Here is a 20,030-nt window from a genome sequence, read left to right as displayed (position 1 = left end):
ATCACAAACACAAAACTATATGTAACTATACACATACACCCAATTGCATTAACATTTTGTGATGGCAAATATTTCTCATGTTTACAATCTTAACAAGCTTATAACATTCAACCAGATAACAAAAACCAATATAACACCTCAAAACAGTACTGAGCTGAGTATAACACATGTAAATTAAAGCTTTGTATTTAATAGTATATAGTTGGTCCGAGTTTTAAGTAAAACTTCATTAATTAAAAATATCAGTCCAAGATTTTGTTTTATTTTATGATTTGAACAGTTTACCATCACCCTGATGCAAAATATCATTCAAGCATTCAGAAATACACTTTAGTTTACGCATCCTCATTTTCACAAGAACAAATGATGGCCATAAGATGAATAGCATTCATCTCTGAACTTAGCCAGAACTTAGCAGCTCTCCTCAAAGATTATATGCATTTTGCTACCTCAACAGTAATATTTATTCAAATTATAAAATTCTAAAATCTCTTATGGAAGGGGTTTTATAACTAGGACTGTTTTACTAGATGTTTAAAATCTGTATGTCATTATTTTCTATATGATTGATAACAGTGGATAAAATTGCTACATTAATGATAAATTTGTTTGATAAATATATCAAGTAAATCTGGATGAATCATCACAGAACCTTACCAGTATTATGTATATTTGTACAATACTTTTATATCCAACAAACATCGATACAGACATTGAAAGCAAATTTTTTTTTTTTTACTATGTAAATATCTATCCATAAAACTCAAAAGGTGATTATTTTATGTAATATGACTGAAAAAAAAATATTTTTTGTACATCATAACATTTCTATACACAACACAGAAATTAATAAAGCCAACCCCCTAATATGCAAATAAATTGATACTGCACTAAATACAGAAAGACAATTTCACAATCATAATTTTTTGTTTATTTTAATAGTAAAAAATTTACAAATATGTGCTATCTAGAAAAACAGCAAAAATTCTATAATTAATACTGTAATCAATTAAGAATGACAAAAAAAAAAAAGCTAAAATTAAATTTAAAATATATTGTTAAATAAGTCAAGATTTTTTTTTCAAATACTCAAATATGCCAGTAAAAATAACTTTAATATAGTAAAAAATAATTTGAATATTTTCAATGGCAGGGAAGTGGCTTACTTTGAACACATATGTACAGAATTTATTATTCAGACTAGTATTATCAGTTCATCAAATTCATTTTTGAAATGAACTTGATAAGTTAACAATAACTTGAACAGACTTTACAGGAAACTTTGATCCCTCAAAATTGATACCTGGCAGCAATAATAAATTTGCTAAAAATGACTCCCACATTTATAATACATTCTATTTACAATAATCTCATATACAGATAGTTTTCTCTGCAATACAAAAAAAAAAAAAAGAGAAGAAGAAAGAGTTTATCTACTTATAATTCTCAAAAATAACTTTTCCCTCTAAAACCAGTGCACTTTTTGGAAACTTTTCAAAAAATCACATTACTCTTACATTAATAAGTTTACTTACTGATGTACATTACTGTTTACTTATTATTAATTAGTTTTTCCCCAAATAGCTAAATAGCAAAATACACAAATAAATCACAAAGAGATGCTCTTCTTTATTACAGAGAATAAATTAAGGAAATAAGAAAGTACAAAGAAAGCAACAATGTTCAAACAATTTGGGAAAATACAATATGTATATAATATTCTTCCATGTTGAATTGAATTTAAAATTTCATTATAGAAAATAACAATGTCATTAAAGTGCCCAAACTTATCTTTCTGAAAAAACAACTACTGAGAAACAGAAAATAAAAAATATGAAATAGAATACAGAAAATGTTGTATAACAACATAAAAAAAAAAAATTGAATAGAGACGAAAGTAATTTATACACATCAAACTGTGATGCAGTTTGGAATTCTAAACGAGAGAACTAAATTAGTTTTGTGGAAAAACTAATAACGTAATTTTAAAAAAATAATAAAAAAAAAAAGTTAAAATAAAAACCAAAAACTTCTCTCTGGAGATGTTTTTTTTTTTCTATAGCTTAACCTATCTATAGGTTTTTATCAAAAACCTATAGAAAGGTTAAGCTATAGAAAAAAAAAACTATTTTCTCATGAATACCAATAAGCTAAAATAATTTCTTTTGCTATTAAAAATATAATTTCATTTTTAACAGTAAAAGACACCTTCCAAAATGATTCAATTAAATTTATTAATGAACACTGGAGAATAATAAAACACTATAAAGGCAGTATATACTTCAACAAAGATCTCATAAAAGAATTATAACTACCTATTCTAAAAAGAGCTGGGAACATTATTGGCCACTGAAGAAAATGAATATATCACTGATGTATTTTTCAGAAAATGAACTGAATGCATATAGCAATTTCAAGCACACTTGATAAAAAAAAAAAAAAGGAGAGAAATGTTCTACAGACAGGTAATCAAATCTTACAATAAACATCTTCAAACACTATAGATCTAATTAATATTTTATCCAACTCAGAAGTCATTTAAGAAAGTTATGCAAGCAATGCTTATCAAATAGTATATAATTCAGCAACTGATTTTCATGCCATATCAAAAATGTAGGCACATCACTGACAAAAAATACTCAAGGGAAATTTTAATGAAAAATCAGAGACCAAGAGAGACTAGGAATAATCACCAAATTATTGATCAAGAGAGCTAATTTTTAAATTTGTAATTTCTTGTTTCCTCTGACATTATATGACTAAATGAGGAAGGGGTATGGAATGATAAAACTGATATCACACAATCTTTATCAAGGTTAGCAGATCTCTAAGATTACATAAAAGGTAATGGATGGAAAAATATCCTGCTGGATTCTGGAAGCATGTGGGAGTTCAATAACAAAAAAAAAAAAAAAAAAGTTGTTACAGACATGGGTCTGAAATTGCCTTCTTATTGAATTATAGCTTATTGAAATTTTTCTGGACAAATAAGAAGCTCCAAATTCATTTATTAGATTTCTTTAATTTTTTTTTTTTTTTAAATCATAAGGTTCACAAGTACTTGAAATATCTACCATGTATGCAAATTTACAAGTAATTAATACACTACAAATGAAATAGCTTAGAAATTCATGAATACACTTTCATTTTACATCATTTGTTTGTTATTTGGTTTTTAGGAGCATTAGCAACTAAGGCCATATTGCTCCAGGGATATGTGGTGGTCATTCCCTGACCTTTCCGCATCCTCTGTATTTGGTGGTCACGGGCTCGAACCCCAGTCTAATCAAGAAATGTGTGCTACGCACTGTTGCTCCTGCCCACCTGGCTACGGAGGTGCCCATTTTCCATCAAAGTAAAACATATATAACTATGTCAATTTAAGAACTATTCAATATTCTGTTTAACGTATTTCTACTGAAAAACTAAAGAAACTCACAGAAATTATAGATTGAATCGATTTACTTATAACTTCAGAAGAATTAGTGGAAGATAAGGAGATATAGTTTAATATGTAATTTAAACTAAGTTTAATTTATTTATAACATAAATATACATAAATGAAATAAATGTGATGTGGCTAGTTTACAAATAATGGGATCTGTGAGAGCACCCTCCCCCATTACTGGTATGTCACAAACTAAATGCAACTGGGAAGCATTAATGTAAGATGTGACATATGGGCTGAAAGATATTTTGGGAGCTCATATACAACATATTTCTTTGTGTAAAAAAATTAATTAATAAAGGAATATAATAAATAAATGTTTTATTCCATCCTATTTCTTTAATTAGCAAAATTTAAAGAAGGTGCAACTAAACAAGAAGGTATTTTTTGACTCATGTTAATGAGAACTTTTCCTTTCATTATTATTAATCCATGACACTGGTCCCAGAAACATTTCTGGTTTCTGGGGGAATTTCTCAGAAATTTGTCCCTGAAATATCCACATTTTCAGAATATCTCCTCCCCTCCACTAGAAAAGTGGTGCAAATCATCACATGCTTGAGGCTTTTTATTTACCCTATTTCAATATCCTGTAGATCAAATAACTAGCTCCCCAAATGGTAAACAACAATATATTTGCTTTCTACTATTATGGCTCCATTAATGTGGATGTTAGTGAAGTAAGTGGTGTATAACAAATGTGGTCACAAACCAACCAAACAAACTTTGCCTTCACAATGAGATATTGGTATGGTATTGCTCTGCTTTCAAACATTTGTTTTCAGACTAGTGGGCAGATTGTTTTAGAGATGATATTATACTGCCAAAAAAAGGGTAATCTGCTAATTAGCCATTGTCTCTTTATATCTTTTAAATATAATAACAAATTAACCCGTATGGTGATGTCATTCGTGAGATAGTACACAATACCAGTGCAACTCACTGTGAAGGCAGTCTGTTCTTGTGTCAAACATTAAGACTAGTGAATATGGTAAGCAGTTTTAAACCTCCTGGACACAAAAAAAAAAGAGATGGGATATTCCTAATTCCATATAAGTTAATTATTTTAATAATCTACTTTGATTTTTTTATTTTTATAATCTAATATTAAAATCATAACATAACTATAATCCATGTGTTTCATTACTTATTAAATAAATGCATAATTTCATTTATTTAATAAATTTCTGTATCTGAAAATACAGAATGATATATATGTTTATTATTCATATTCTTTATGTTGGAGCCATTTTGTCGCAAAATTTGATGAGGACAAAATGGTAACCGTACACAACATATTCCTAAAGACTGGCAGGAAGGTTCTGAATCACCCAGTACTATATGCTGTTCAAAGATGCAGATATCATGTGAAATGAAACATCAGATTTTACTCTGCAATAGGAAAAAATATATAAAAAGATAATGTAATTTCTTAATGACTGTAGGTCCTCATTATCTAAAACTCCTTCAGAAGGATTGGTACATACTATCTCACATCATGATGATGATGATCTCACAGTAAGAATAAGAAATGCAAATTTGTTCTTACATTATAATATTAGTTATTAAATATGGAATTTGTCCACACTTAGTATTAGTAGAAGCATATGATAATACAAGAAAGCATGCTTATACATCAGCCAAAACAAAAAAAAAAAAACTTCCCATATCACCTGCTCATCCCCTCTAATATCCTGTAGATCTAATAGTTTTTCTAGTTCTTTCTTGAATTTATTCACTACCCACTTCTAACTGGAATTGTGGAAGTGAATAGTTTGAATAAATTCAAGAGAGCCAAAGTATTAGACTAGCAAGGTATTAGAGGGGGTAGCCAGATGATATGGAAAGTTTTTTTGTTTTTTTTTTTTGACTCGTCTGTATAAGCATACTTTCTTGCATCATTTGCCACTAAATACTAAATGTGGATAAATCTTATAGTTAATAACTAATATTATAATGTAAGAATAGTCTGACCCACTTTTCATGAAACCAAGTTACAGCAATAAAAATATAAAAACAATTCCTGAAAATAAATCACTAATCTAAGCATTAAGATTGATATAAACAATATTTCATATTGTACTATCTGTAACTTTGAAAAATTCATCTTTCATTACCACCATATTTGTTGTACAAAAAACTGCAGAGGTATTTTAAATTCTGTAATTACTAACTAGCAGCCAATATGATAAAATAATGCAAAGCACAATTGCAAATAGTGCTTTGGTGGTATGATGCACAACATTCAAAATATCTGAAGGTTCCATGGTAAACTGTTATGGGAATGAATGAAGGTGAGAAAAGTGATAATGGAAAAAACAGGTTTGTTTTAAACTATACTGTTATTTCCAAGGTTTCCCAAAAAATATATCTACAAAGCCCACCAGTGCCATTTTTGCTATTCTAAATTTTAAAAAATAATAATAAAATTATAATAGCAGTATAGCACAGTAAAGTCTGCTAAAGTTATCAAATGATTTAAGCCATTTATAAAACTTATGTTTAAGAACAATACATATATTAAAAATATGACTTTCAGAATAGTGAGTTCTTTCTCTCTCTCTCTCCTGTAATTCAATGTCAGCTTCCCCCCCCCCCTCTGTACCACTCACTGCATGCATAGGCAGCTTTTGTTTTGTGATCTATTCTACTTCACTCAACTACAGAATACCATTCAAAATTTGACTAGCTAATACCTTAAAAATAGGCTACAAATATCTAATTGTAAACAGATGGTAAAAAAAGTCTTAAATATGAAAGAACTGTCAAAACCACAAAATCATTATAAAGATTAAGTAATTTATAACAGATTAAATGTGGTTGCTAGTTTTCATAAATGTTCAACAACATCCATCCACTGGCACAATTTTAATAAATAATTATTGTATGACATCATTTGACACTATTGAGATATGTCCATTGCTGACTCATAATCTTTTCATTACACTTGCTAACCCTTAATCCTTTTGTATGATAATTATCACTATCTATGCACAAATCATGTGAAAAATGCTTCAGCATGTGTCCATTTTTCCACCAGTGCCATTTTTGCCTAACACTATCTTTACAGTGCTCTAAAATTACTTGGGATTGAACTTCTGGATAAGGAAGACTTAAACACAACTCGTCGTGCTTAATTAAGTGATCCCGAGAAAACTGCCATTCCTGATTTCCACCAGCACCATGACAGCTGTACATACCAATATATCCTCCTGCTGAATGACCAAGGGTGTCCATGCATAGTAATCCCTGACGCATAGAACCATGCCGACGTGCACCGTGATTAGGAATTTTTAATTCTGGATACACATTTTCAAGGAACCATTTGAATGGTTTACAGTTTAATTTTTTTCGCAATTCAACACGATCATCTATGCTACCAATTGGTACATTTTTTGCTACAGGAACTGCAGAATAATAATATTTCTTATAATCATCCATCCAAACTTCTGCTGCTCTTTTGGTGTTTCTAGCAAAAACATTACCGCTTCCCCCAGGGAAAGAGTAGGGATGCTGCTTTCGGAATACATGTCCTATTCTGCTACATGGGATTATTTCAAGGCTTCCACCACACTGCCATACACGAAAGGAAATTTCAAGATTTTCACCACCCCATATATCCATCTGTGTATCATATTTACCAAGTTTATCAAAGTAAGGTTTATGAATCAGGAACAAACCACCAGCAATCATTGGTGTTTTGATTGGAGATGTAGGATCAGAAGATCTCTGCTGTCGCTCTTTGTTTGACAGAAATTCCCATTTAAAAACTAAATTCCATTCAAATCCTCCTCTGAGATCAGTAGATGCACCATAATACTTGAAGTCGTCCATATTTATTACATCAATCACTGGACAAACAACTCTTGTAGGATCTTCCATAACTCTTTCGAGTAAAGGCTCAAGCCAATTTATGTTACATTCGCAGTGGCTATCCAGGAAAGTTAGTATTCCAGCAGTTGCAACATCTGCTCCTTTCACCCGAGACCGAACCAAACCTTCACGTTTTTCGTTTCTAAGTATACGGACTTTCTGAATCTTTGCTAATTCTTGCCCATCAGATGGATCATCACTAAAATCATCTACTAAAATAATTTCCTTAATCAAATGATCTGGACTCCTATTTAACACACTAACTATTGTTCGTAATAAAGTAGACCTAGCCTCATTATGAAATGTAATGATAACACTAGTTGGTGGGAAATCATCACTGTAAGTTTTAGTGGAGCATCTAGGATGTCGAGTATCAGGAACATCTCTATTACTTGGCAGTTTATCACTAGCGTCCTGATTAAATTTATTGCGTGCATAAGCATCAGCACCTGGCTGAAGACTAGATTTTGAGATGTAAGTCTTTTCATCAAAATACCTCCACCCAAGCCTTGGATCTGATGTATCAGAATTAAGTTTTTGTTCAAAAATTTGCTCTGATGATTGCTTCAACCTTAGAGCTTTGTTTTCCTCTGTAGCCCCTTTAGTTGTCTTTAACAAGTATAAAGTTACTGATCCAAGAGACAAAATCAAAAGCACAAGATACCTCACTCTGCGACGTGCTGCAACAGTCATCTTGCCAAACCCAATGCAGACACACTAGTCCAGGAGTTAAATTTCTGCTTGTTCCTTTGTGCACATCCAACCATGAGGAGGCTCTTCAATTTTAACTACAGGAAATAAAAGCAGCCAAGCAGTGCAGTGAGTAGCAGTACTTCATTAAAACGATTTTAAAGAAACTTACAATTATACCTTTAAATTAAAAATGGCAAATTATTAATTTAATCAAAAATATTTAATTATTTTAAGAGTAATTAACAATTAACGGCATGCGGAACAATCTTAGATAGGTACGGGATAGTAAACGCAAACAGAACAGCTGACAGTCGTTTTTCATTACACATGGCACAAGTTTTCATGTGGAAAACTTGTGTCACGACTTGAGATGGTATGCAGAAACAGAAAGCTATTTATTGTCTAAACGTGTATGTGTTTTAAAAATGTCTAATGTGTAGTAAATCTCATGCTCTGTAAAAAGTCAACAAAAAAGTTAATATAACTTTCACTGACAATAACAGAAAGAGAGCAACCAACAAATGAGGCAACTTACTCTTTAAACCACACTGTTTCTACTAAAGTGAACAGTGGCGTGATTTCATAAAAACATTACGAAATGCATATATGTACCCACTGAGCATCTTTTCCTACAGCGCAATATTCCATTTTAAATAAAATTACGATTTTAATTATAAAATTGTTAGCAATAGTAGAGTTGGAACTTTTCAGCACGAGTTAAACAACCGACACCGGTGAACTGTACCTAAACAAAACAGAGAACTAGATAGTGAATCAGCAACTTTGATGTGTGCGCATGCCTAACAAGAGGTTCACATAACATCCGCCGAGAATACGTCAGCCGCGGAGAAAATGCGTATTTGGAAAACGAAAACGACGAAAATACAGCTCGTGACAGTGACCTCGTCTTTTCAAGGAATCCACATTGCACAAGCAGTTCACCTCCAGCTGCTAAACGATGCGTAGGTTTCTTAACCCTAATGTTTGAGCCAAATGCACTTTTATCGAGAGGTCCCTTTTCAACCTTGTATTTTTCAATATACAAAATTTTGTTCCAACAACAACATACAAGACAAAATAAATTCGTGGAAGTACCTATGCATGAGGAAAATTTCTAAATGACGGAAAACAATTCAAGGACGATAAGAAAAATTTATGCTATCTGATAATCATCGCAATATGCACTACTGACAATCCACATCACGTAATGTAGCAGTTTACCTGATTACTGAAACTCCATCACTCGTAGCAGAATAAAACAATATTACACGTAAAGTAATTTTTCTGGGAAGAGGATTAAAAAAAAAAAAAAAAAAAAAACTCGTTTGCGAAAGCAAAATTTGTCAACAAAGAACTGCACTTGCAGATGCAAACTGAATTTTTTAAAGACGTGTGCAATAGGTATGCAGAGTTTCTCAACAAAAGGGGCCACAAGTGTATGAAGTTTCATAAAACATATAATAAACAAAAATCTCTAATTTCGACTTTTTGTCCTGAAAAAATAGTCCCACTTTTATCATCCGTTCGATAATGATTTCTTTTCTCACTATAATTTAGAATAGTACAATAAAGTCTTAATTCAGTCGTCGTTATCGGTTCGAGATTGCGGCATGAGTATCTGCACTGGTGTCCAAAAGTGGTTACAATCATAAAATCTGAGGTATCAAGGAAAAATAATGCACATTAGGAATTCATCAAATATAACTTTATGCCAGTCAACTATACTGAGTTTGAAAACAACATGCCTCTAAATATTGGAAGAAATGCATCGTGGGTAATTATTACAATAAATTAAAATTAAAGCTGCTTCACATCACATATGTATGCAAAATCATGGGGGAACATAAGGCCCATTTATTATTATTATTAGCCATATGGTGCAAGGAAGTCTGAAGCTTATAGTGCACCAACTAAAAAAAAAAAAAAAAAAAATTCTGAATTACCCAGAGAGAGAGAGGGGAAGGGAATCACCAAGAAAGAGAAGAATGATAATATCCAGCTCAGGACCCTGGGTGTGCCAAGCCCATACTCACCAGATGTGAGCCCCTGTTTGGCCAAGACTTTAAGCTCAAAAGGGAGTCAGTTTTTAAAAACTAACTTTTCCTCAATAATCAGTACACTGCACAGAAAAAAAATGGTACAAAAGTAATTATTAAATGAAAAATACATTCAGATTATGCATCACTTTTTTGTGCCCTGTTTTCGTGTACCTTTATTTTATTAAATTTGGTCAGGAACCTCAAAAGCTGAAGCAGCCAAGCCTCTGGATCTCTGAGTGAGCCTGGTACTGATCATACTCATTTTAGGGAATTTAAAACTACATTTCATTATGTGGCATAGTATTTTTTAAAATTTTATTTTAACATTATAAAATATATTTCTATTTGCATGAATCATAAACATGATCAGTAGTGAAAATGGAATTTTGGAAGCATATTGGCACACTTATCAATTACAGTATTGTCAATTCAGTTGGGTATCTCCATTTTTTTTTTTTTTTTTTAAATCACTGGAATTCAGGGGTATGACATATTGCCACATACCCCCCACCCCAAAAAAAAAATAAGATTGCCCATTAGATTTTGTTAGTCATGTCATACCAAAAGCTGAGAAGTCCTTTCATCCATAATTCATACTTTTAATATAGATTGTGATCACCACTGACAGCCAATGACACTCATGCTTTTTAACAAAGCTGATGATAAGGCCTTGCAATAACAAATTGACATTTCTTTACTAGCAGTGGATTTTAGTGCACAGAGGATTCTAAAAGAAGGCTGATTGTTAAGCATCCCATAGATGCTCAATCAGATTCATGTCCTAAGATATGACCACTAACTCCATCCAAAGAACATTCTCAATTTGAATGATCCCAAAAATGTGTTTCTTTCAACAATTTTGATACTTGGAAATAGAAAAAAAAAAAAAAAATCAAATGGAACCAAAACTGGAAGAATTTCCATCTGATGGATCTGTTTTTTTTCCAATGGAAAAAAAGTTATATTACAATACATTATATTTCAATTTTTGTAGAAGAATAAGAGAAATGTACATTAATATGAATGATACATACGGCACTTCCTAATAACACTCTCCAGCAAATAAACAAATATAAGATTAACGCAAAATAATTACAGTAAATAATTTAAAAAAAAAAAAAAAAAACAAGTTCAACACAAATTTTGAAAAAGGACTTTCCTTCCTGAAGATGACAGGGCTTTTCAACCATATGTCTTGATCACAGGAATGGAAATAACGAAGTATGTGTGAGCCAGCATCTTAGATTATTTACCTTCACGCATGCGCTAAGACAAATAAAATAATCTCTCTATTTAAGATTCCGGCTCACACATACTCCGTAATTTCCATTCCTGTGATCAAGACATATGGTCGAAAAGCTCTATCAGCTTCAAGAAGGAAAATCTCTTCAAAATTTGCAAAAAATTGTTTGTTTTTTTTAAATTAATTTTATTACTGTAATTATTTCGTGTTAATTTTATATTCATTTATTTGCTGGAGAGTGTCATTAGGAAGTGTTCTACGTATCATACTGAAGTAAATTTCTTATTCTTCTAAAAATATTCCCAAGTAACCAAACTTTGCTGAAAAGGCCACATTTTGGACCTCTGGAGGAAGTTATGTTAATGGCACTAAAATCAACTTGGTGCAAAATTTTGGTAGAAACAAATTCCAAAAATATTTCCAATTCTGGTAAAAGAGTTTGTCACTTCATTGTGACTTCAATACAGAGCCGCCCAAATTTGAAGCAAAAAAACAGAAATAATTGTCAAGTTCAATTTGAACTTGCTCATAAAATCACTTTTGGAACTTTTCAAGAAACACCACATGTAGCCTCAGTACTATGTAGGACAAAAAAGATTTATGTTAAGTAATGTTTGTTAGATAATTTTATAACCATTTACATTACACATATTCAAATTTTAACATACCCATCAGCCATGTTGTTTCAACAGTCCTTAATCAGACTACTAAATATTCTACTAAATATAAAAGGAAGTCCACAAGACCACTGCAAGTCACTTCTCTGATAGTTTCTTCCAGTTCATTAACAGTCCCTGGTTGTTGTTTTATGGCACATCATCTTAGGCAAGGCTCGGAACAGACAAACATGCTGGCATATTTTTCCAGTTTATCACATGTATCGGTAATGTCATGTACATGCTTGATCATTAAAAATAGACACTTTAACCAGCAGTCCCTTTTGTAAATTTTCCAATTTGACCCCTTATCTTAGGTCATATATTGCACCAAGCAGGTCTTGGCTTTCTCTGGTAAACTTTTTCTTTAGTCCAGCTCCAAAATAAAAATATATGAAAAAAAAAAAAAAATTCATCTGGATCAAATAAAGGCACCTTGCAGACAACTCTGTTGATTCAAGTCTGCCAATGCATCTGTTAGAGAAATGTCAAGCTAATTTTTTCAAAGATATACTGAAATTGTGGTGGATCAACAGTTTACATAAAAATCGTTTCCTGCACATTTTGGCAGTGTACATATTCCTCATATTTTGTAAAATTTGAGTTGAAAATTACATTGTACATCATTCATACACCCAACCATTACTCAAAGAGTCCAGATTTAAAACTGTCCCTAATGTTTCAAGTCAGAACTCCTTGATGAACACTCACTTGGTCCATGTCTACCAATTCATTCTGTTAGGAAAACTAATTCACCGAATTCCTCGAATCTTAACCCAATTGAAAATCTATGGGACAACCTCGATCGACACATCAGACAGTTGGATTCTCCACCAAGGAACCTACAGGAACTCTGTGGTGCACTGCAGTTTGCATGGTCACAGATACCCATAGTTTAAAAATAATGAAATAAAGTGTTGTACTCATCAAACATATATGATGTACCCAATTAGACTACAAAATATTCAACTGAATGTAGAATAGTGTTCCTTTACATTTTAGCAATGTACAAATACCTTATATCTTGTAAAATACATGGATTGCAAATTTGATCATCTGTCATCTCACACTAAACTGTCACTTTAAGATAGCTTTAGCTCTTCTCCATTTTTTCCTGCAGATCATGAGGTCCCAGTAATGCATACAGGGTCCAGTCACATTATTATGACCATCTACCTAGTATCAAGAATATGTGCCTTTCGCAATATGCCCCACAGCCAGCCGCTGTGGGAAGGACTCAATAAGTCGGCAGAAGATTGCTGCGGGTATCTGTGACCATGCAAACTGCAGTGCACCACGGAGTTCCTGTAGGTTCCTTGATGGAGAATCTGACTGTCTGATGTGTCCTATAGATTTTCAATTGGGTTACGATTCGAGGAATTTGGTGGCCAAGGGAGTAGCTTGAAATCTTCGTCATGCTCCTCAAACCACTCACAGACAATTCTGGCAACATGGCATGGCACACTGTCTTGCTGATAGATACCATTGCCTCCAAAGAACATGGTCAACATGTACGGGTGTACTTGATCGCCAATGATCAATAGGTAACCATCTGCCTCCAGAGGTATCAGCGGACCCGAGCCATGCCATGAAAACATTCCCCAGACCATAATGCCGCCCCCCACCAGCCTGCCTTCTGCCAACAATTGTGTACGGGTGTCTGTTCTCAGAAGCTTCACGCCTAATATGCCACTGTCCATCCACTCAGTGGAGTAGAAACCGTGACTCATCAGAGAAGGCCACCCATTGCCACTCGGCCGGGATCCAGTGTCGGTATTGCTGTGCAAACCTACACCATTATTTGCGATGAATGGCCGTCAGCATGCGTGCTGTCACCAAGCGTCTGTTCCGGAGCCCAATGCGCAACAGGGTTCGCTACACTGTCGTGTTGGAGGCCTTTCTGGTGGCCCCACAGTTCATTTGGACAGCCAGTTGAGCAACAGTAGCAAGCCGATTGGTCCCGACCAACTGTTTCAGTGGACATTCACTTCTGGGATCAAAGGCGCATGGGGCTCCACAATTAGCATATCGGGTCGTCAAAACTGTCCCATTCGTCCAGTCTTGACACAATTTCACCACTGTAGCATGTGAGCATTTCGCAAAGTCCAGTGTTCAGAAATGCTGGTACCCCTGGCCCAATAGCCGATGATCATGCCTTTTTTCAGGACTAATAGGTCACGTGCTTTGCCCACGAAAGAGGCTATTACTGTGTCCACAGATGCCAATCATCAAGCCTTATATGCTTGCAGTGTGTGAACTTGACACATACACTGTATAATTCACTAGGCGTGTGTGTCTGCATTGGGGGTAGTCATAATATTGTGAATGGACTCTGTATTGTGTCTGTTTACAAAGCCTCCAACAATGGCTTCATCTGACCAAAAAATCTTTAAAAAGGTCTTGTCAGTCCTCTGACCAACCAAATATGATTTCAGTAAACTACAATCATTGATAAAAAATCTTCTAGCTAAAGCTTCTGAACTGCAAACGTGTGTGAGGGCTTTATCCAGAAAATTCCACTTTAGTTCTGTCTTAAAACCATTTTGTTCTTGGAACTTGTACCACCTTAATTGTCTTCATTCAAAGGAGATGGCCTCTGTTTTCTTTCAGCCACATATCCTAATGTCATCAGCTTTTAATTATCGACTCTTTGTTGTATTCATTCCTTTGCCACCTTAAAAGCTAACATCCCCCTACCCCATTTTTAAAACAGACAGAGACTTTCCAATCATTATATATAATTTTCACAATCCAGAAATATCTATTTATCAAATTTTTGTATACATCCAGGGTAAGTGTGCCCACCCCAAGAAAAATGCTTCGCAACATTCATATATCTGTTTTTTAAACTATTTAAAATAAATTAAATATTCCATTCTGATATTAGCATTAGCAGAGGTATACAATGCAAGAAAGCAAGCTTATGCAGCATCAGCAAAAAAAAACTCCAATTTCACCCCGTCATTTGTTCCAAATGCCTGTTCAGCTCAGCCTTAAATTTATTTAGGCTATCAACTTCCACAACAAAAGGTGGAAATCTGTTCCACCAATCAACTACCCGCTGGCTAAAGGCAAATTTCCGCACATCTATTCTACAACTGTCTTTCCTCGATTTGAATCTGTGCCCCTTCAGGTTCTTAATCTGAGTAAGAGGAAGAATCCCATCAGCATTCAGCTTGCTCAACCCATTCAAGGCCTTATACACCTCAATCAGATCACCTCGCAGGTGCCTACCCTCCGGGCACTGCAATTTGCAGACCTTAAGCCTTTCTTGGTAAGAGCACCCCCTTTGTTCCTCTCACCAATCTTGTTGCCCTTCTTTGTACACGTTCTAGCAACTCTACATCCTTCCTAAAATGAGGCCTCCAGACCTGTACACAGTACTCTAGGCGTGAACTGACCATTGCCTTGTACAAAGGAATAATCACCTCCCTGTCCCTGCTAGCAAAATTCCTATATATATCATTGACAAGACTCCATGACCTGCCCTGGCAACTCGTCTGCACTGTAAGCGAACTTCATATTTGACTGCACACTTACACCCAGGTCTTTTTCACTTTCCACTTCCCTGAGAGTAGTACCATACAGTTGGTTTGTTTCTCTTCTGTTATTGCTACCCATATGCAGTACTTTACATTTGTCAATATTAAACTTCAGTTGCCACTTTTCAGCCAATTTGCCCAAATTATCTAGATCCAGTTGGAGTAGCATACTGTCTTTACTGTCATTAACAACCCTGCCAACCTTTGTATCATCTGCAAACTTGGACATTAATCCTGATATACCTTCATCAATATCATTGATAAATATACAAAACAACAATGGGCCCAACACCGAACCCTGGGTAACTCCACTAATAACATTTGTCCAAGAAGAGCAGTGTCCACTGATTACCACTCTCTGTTGTCTCCCACTCAACCATCCCTTTATCCATTGTAGCAACTTATCCTTAATGCCATACCTCTCCAATTTGTACAGCAGTCTTCCATATGCAACAGTATCAAAAGCTTTCCTGAAATCCAAGTATATAATATCAAAATTATTTTTGGCATTCAGTTCCTTTGTGACCACATCAGAGTATCCAATAAAATTGGTCAGACAAGACCTCCCTTTAACAAACCCATGCTGTGTCTTAACTATTACTGCAGTCTTGTCTAGATGATCCTGCAATGCTTCTTGAACCAGTGATTCCATTCTTTTCTCCAGAACACAAGTTAAACTAACAGGTCTACAGTTACATGTGTCACCTTATGAACCCCCTTTGTGAATTGGTGATACATTTGCACACCTCCAGTCCATGGGGACCTCCCCTGAGTATAAGGAAGCTTTCATAATTATGGCTAAGTGTTTGCTTACTTCCTTTGCTGCCTCCTTTAATATAATTGGATAGATCCTGTCCATTCCAGGTGCCTTTTTTATGTTTAACTTCAACAATTTCTCCTCCACTTTGCTCTCAGTTATTACAAAATCACTTAGTTCCCTGTTATAGAGTTTGATAAACATCTGGCACTCTCCTCATTGAATAACTCCTCATGTGTGAATGTAGATGCGAAATACTCATTCAGTTTATCAGCTACCTGAGCATGGATCAATAGTCAACCCATATATGTTAAGTGGTCATCTGATTCATCCCTTTCCTTCTAAAGTTTACAGAAGTAAAGAACTCTTTGCTGTTTTTCTTTGCATCCTTTGCCAAGGATTTCTTGTAATCTGCCTTCACCTGCCTAACCTCCTTTGTGACTTGATTACAGACTAGTTTATATCTGTCATATTCTTCTGTGCCACCTGATACTTTATATGCATCCCATTCATTTTTATTCTCTGCCACGAGAAGAAAAATGTATGGGATGCATATAAAATATCAGGTGACACATTAACGGATAACACATACGCAGACTCTCCCCTCTTTTTCTAGCCGAATGGTAAAAAACACTAAAAAAAAAAAAAAAATGTTAAAAGGACCGACATATACTAGTGAAACATTTGGGGGGGGGATACTTTTTACTAATTGGACCTAAAGGTTTTAGCAGACAACTGTTTTGTAATGGGGAAAAAATCTCCTTATTACTCTATTTATAGCTTAAACAAAGACAGCAACAGTTTTCACTGAAAAGTACATGGGAAAGAGGCTGAGATTTTAAAAAGATTAGAAACACTATAAAAGCATATTTCCCTTAATGTAGCGATTTTTAATCAGCAGGAAAGTACACACTTAATGTGGGTGGGACAAATGAAAACACATTAAATGAAGTTCTAAATCAAGTGGAGGAGAGGATCACAAATACTCTTAAAAATCATTAAATGAGAAACTTCTATGGTGCAATGAAATCAACTGGGGGGGTGGGGATACTAACAGCTGGTGCTATTTTTTTTTACATATATACAGAGGTTAAAAAGGAAAATTTTATTTAATTGAATGCTCGTTAATAAAATATTTCATTTTTAATAACCAAGTATGTATATAACATTACCAATGCATGTAATGAAGAAATCATTACAGTGTATACTCCAGTCTATTCTGTAAGTTTGGAGTTGGACAGTCAGTGGATGCTGACTGTTTGTAGCATGTGTTCAAACAGGTTTAAAAGAGAGTGGGGTAATTACGGATACTAATTCCAAAGAACAGTGCCTATAGAAGTATCTATAAACAAGTTCATTAATAAGCAAGTGCATAATGTTTCAGGTGTGTTTGATTTTTTTTTTCCTTAAACTAACTGAAATATCTTTTTCTGTGATTAATTAAAAGTAAAAAGCAAATATAGTTTTACACTTATCAATTAATTATTAAGATTATAACCTTATAGAACAATTAATAAAACTATAGTTTTATATTCTCTAAACTTAGCCATTCAGTAAAATTACAACTGTATAATATTCATTATTCTTCCCCTTATACTAAGTCTCTACTCTCTCGATATGTATGCATCTCTTTACAAGATTTAGTTAGTTAGTTAGTTTTTTGGTTTTTAGGAGCATTAGCAACTAAGTCCATATTGCTCCGGGATATGCGGTGGTCATTCCCTGACCTTTTCACATCCTCCGTATTTGGTGGTGACGGGCTAGAACCGCAGTCTAATCAAGAAGCATGTGCTACGCACTGTTGCTCCTTCCCCTGGCTACGGAGGCCCCCTCTTTACAAGAGATGTATACATATCAAGAGATGAGTCCCTTGTGAGAGGGTACTGTATAAGCTGTGAAGTGTTAGGATCACTGGAAAGATTCCAAGATGGATTGTAAGGTAGCCGCAGAACAGAAGGTGCCTCCGTAGCCAGGTGGGAAGGGGCAGCAGTGCGTAGCACACGCTTCTTGATTAGACCGGAGTTCGAGCCCTTGACCACCAAATACGGAGGATGCGGAAAGGTCAGGGAGTGACCACCGCATATCCCGGAGCAATATGGCCTTAGTTGCTAATGCTCCTAAATAACAAACAAACAACAAACAACCACAGAACAGAAGGTAGAGGGTTGTGATCAATGGATATTCTTCAGATTGGTGTAATGTCAGAAGTGGAGTGCCCTAAGGATCGGATCTTGGACCACTGTTGTTTCTGAATTTCAAAAATGACATCAATGAATGAATAAAGGGCATGATGTCAAAATTTGCCGATGACAAAGATTGAGAAAGTCATTAAATGACCAGTGCCAAGCAGCACTCCATCGGGATAACTTGAACAGGCTTCAAGAATGGTCAGAAAAGTGGCATTTTTTTCTTACACTTTGGAAACAGCAATCCCAAAATAAATTATATACTTTGTGGGGTTGAGTTATAAACTGTAAAGAAAGAGAGGAATCTGGAAGAGAGTTATGATACAGGCAGATATGAAGTTTTCTGAGGAGCATAAACATGCAGCCAGGAAAGCCCATGGTGTCCTAACGATGATTTATTGAACATTATCCTGTAGAAATAGGGAGGTCATAATCCTACTGTATAAGGCAATTGTAAGACACCATTTGGAACACTGTATCCAAGTATGGAGACCTCATCTAAAAAAAAAAGACATTGAGCTTCTTGAAAGGGTTCACAGATGGGCAACTTGCATGGTGAAATGGGCAACCATATGAGGAAACACTTGAATTATGTGGGCTACAGAGCTTGGCCACCAGGCACCTTAGAGGAAACCTGAACAAGGAGCCATAGATTCAAATTACAGGGAAAAGGTTTAGACTAGCTGTAGATAATTCTTTTAGCCAGTGAGTTGTTGACAACTGTAACAAGTTGCCGCTGCAGGTAGTTGAGGCTGACAGTTTGAAAAAATTCAACGGTCAACTGGATAATTACCTGCATGAAGAGGGGAGGGAAGTGCATAATTTGTACTTTCTTATCTACCTCTTTTTTTGGCCAGTGCAGCAAAAGCCTGTGGCTTCCTTACACTACATGGCTACACTAATACTAATAGCACATTCACAAGCCTTACATAACAATACAAGCAAAGTATGCACGGACTGTCTAAAGCTAACAATATTGCATTAAAATATATATTTAGTCTATGAATTTCTTTTTTTATGTAGAAATTGTGTGGAAAAAGAAATAATAATTGCTGGATTTCTATTTGTCAAACTTTAATGAAATTTGGAGCAGCTCAAAAAATTGTTTTCCAAAGAAATTCCCATCTGCTGGAAGTTAAGTTATTACATGAGGATGGACAGACAAGATGAAGATAATAGGAGCTTATGAATATATAGGCAAATGTGCCAAAAAAAGGCATGCAGCAGGAACTGAATGTATATAAGACAGAGAGTGGAGACACTTTGTAAGAGATGGACCATCAATTAACCCGACTGCTTTCTTTTCAATAGAGTCAAGAAGCTTGAGAGAGGTTTTGGGGTCACCATCCCAGGTGCAAGAACAATAATCCATGCTAAGGCAAATTTGAGATTTGTAGAGAGCGAGTAGTTGTTTAGAAGAAAAGTAATGCCATGAAAGAAAAAGTACAGTTTTTTTTGATACAGAAGGAGCAATATTTGTAATGGCCTTATGCCAAGAGAGATTAAGTCAGGGTTATCCCTCAGAGAGATACATAATCTTGTCTAAATACCTAAGTGTTAGTGAAGATGAGCATTGAAATAGTATTCTTTTTT

The 20,030-nt window shown here is 34.5% G+C and overlaps 2 protein-coding genes across 4 annotated transcripts in view; both read right to left on the bottom strand.

Moving 5' to 3' along the window:
* cnc (NFE2 like bZIP transcription factor cap-n-collar) overlaps nt 1-20,030 on the bottom strand; it is a 405,472-nt gene that overhangs the window by 343,321 nt on the left and 42,121 nt on the right. The window contains exon 1 of one of the 3 annotated variants that reach the window (XM_090381867.1): nt 8,550-8,667. The exons of the other annotated variants lie outside the window; for them this stretch is intronic. The gene's annotated coding sequence lies outside the window, so the exon portion shown is untranslated. Of the gene's footprint in view, nt 1-8,549; nt 8,668-20,030 lie in introns of those variants that run through there. 3 annotated transcript variants of the gene reach the window in all.
* Nucleotides 6,341-8,014, bottom strand: LOC150080180 (polypeptide N-acetylgalactosaminyltransferase 2-like). The gene has a single exon (XM_090380637.1). It carries the CDS (start codon nt 8,012-8,014, stop codon nt 6,341-6,343), a length of 1,674 nt encoding a protein of 557 aa, XP_090236763.1.

Source organism: Mastigoproctus giganteus, chromosome 9 (genome assembly GCF_048544385.1).
Source record: "Mastigoproctus giganteus isolate SK-2022 chromosome 9, ASM4854438v1, whole genome shotgun sequence".
Lineage (NCBI taxonomy): Eukaryota > Metazoa > Arthropoda > Arachnida > Uropygi > Thelyphonidae > Mastigoproctus > Mastigoproctus giganteus.
The sequence above is the reverse complement of the archived record's forward strand: the minus strand, read 5'-3'. Positions and strand labels throughout refer to the sequence as shown.

Bases quoted from the DNA above. Each gene is read 5' to 3' on its own strand.
- LOC150080180 (XM_090380637.1), bottom strand. From the start codon at position 8,014: ATGACTGTTGCAGCACGTCGCAGAGTGAGGTATCTTGTGCTTTTGATT.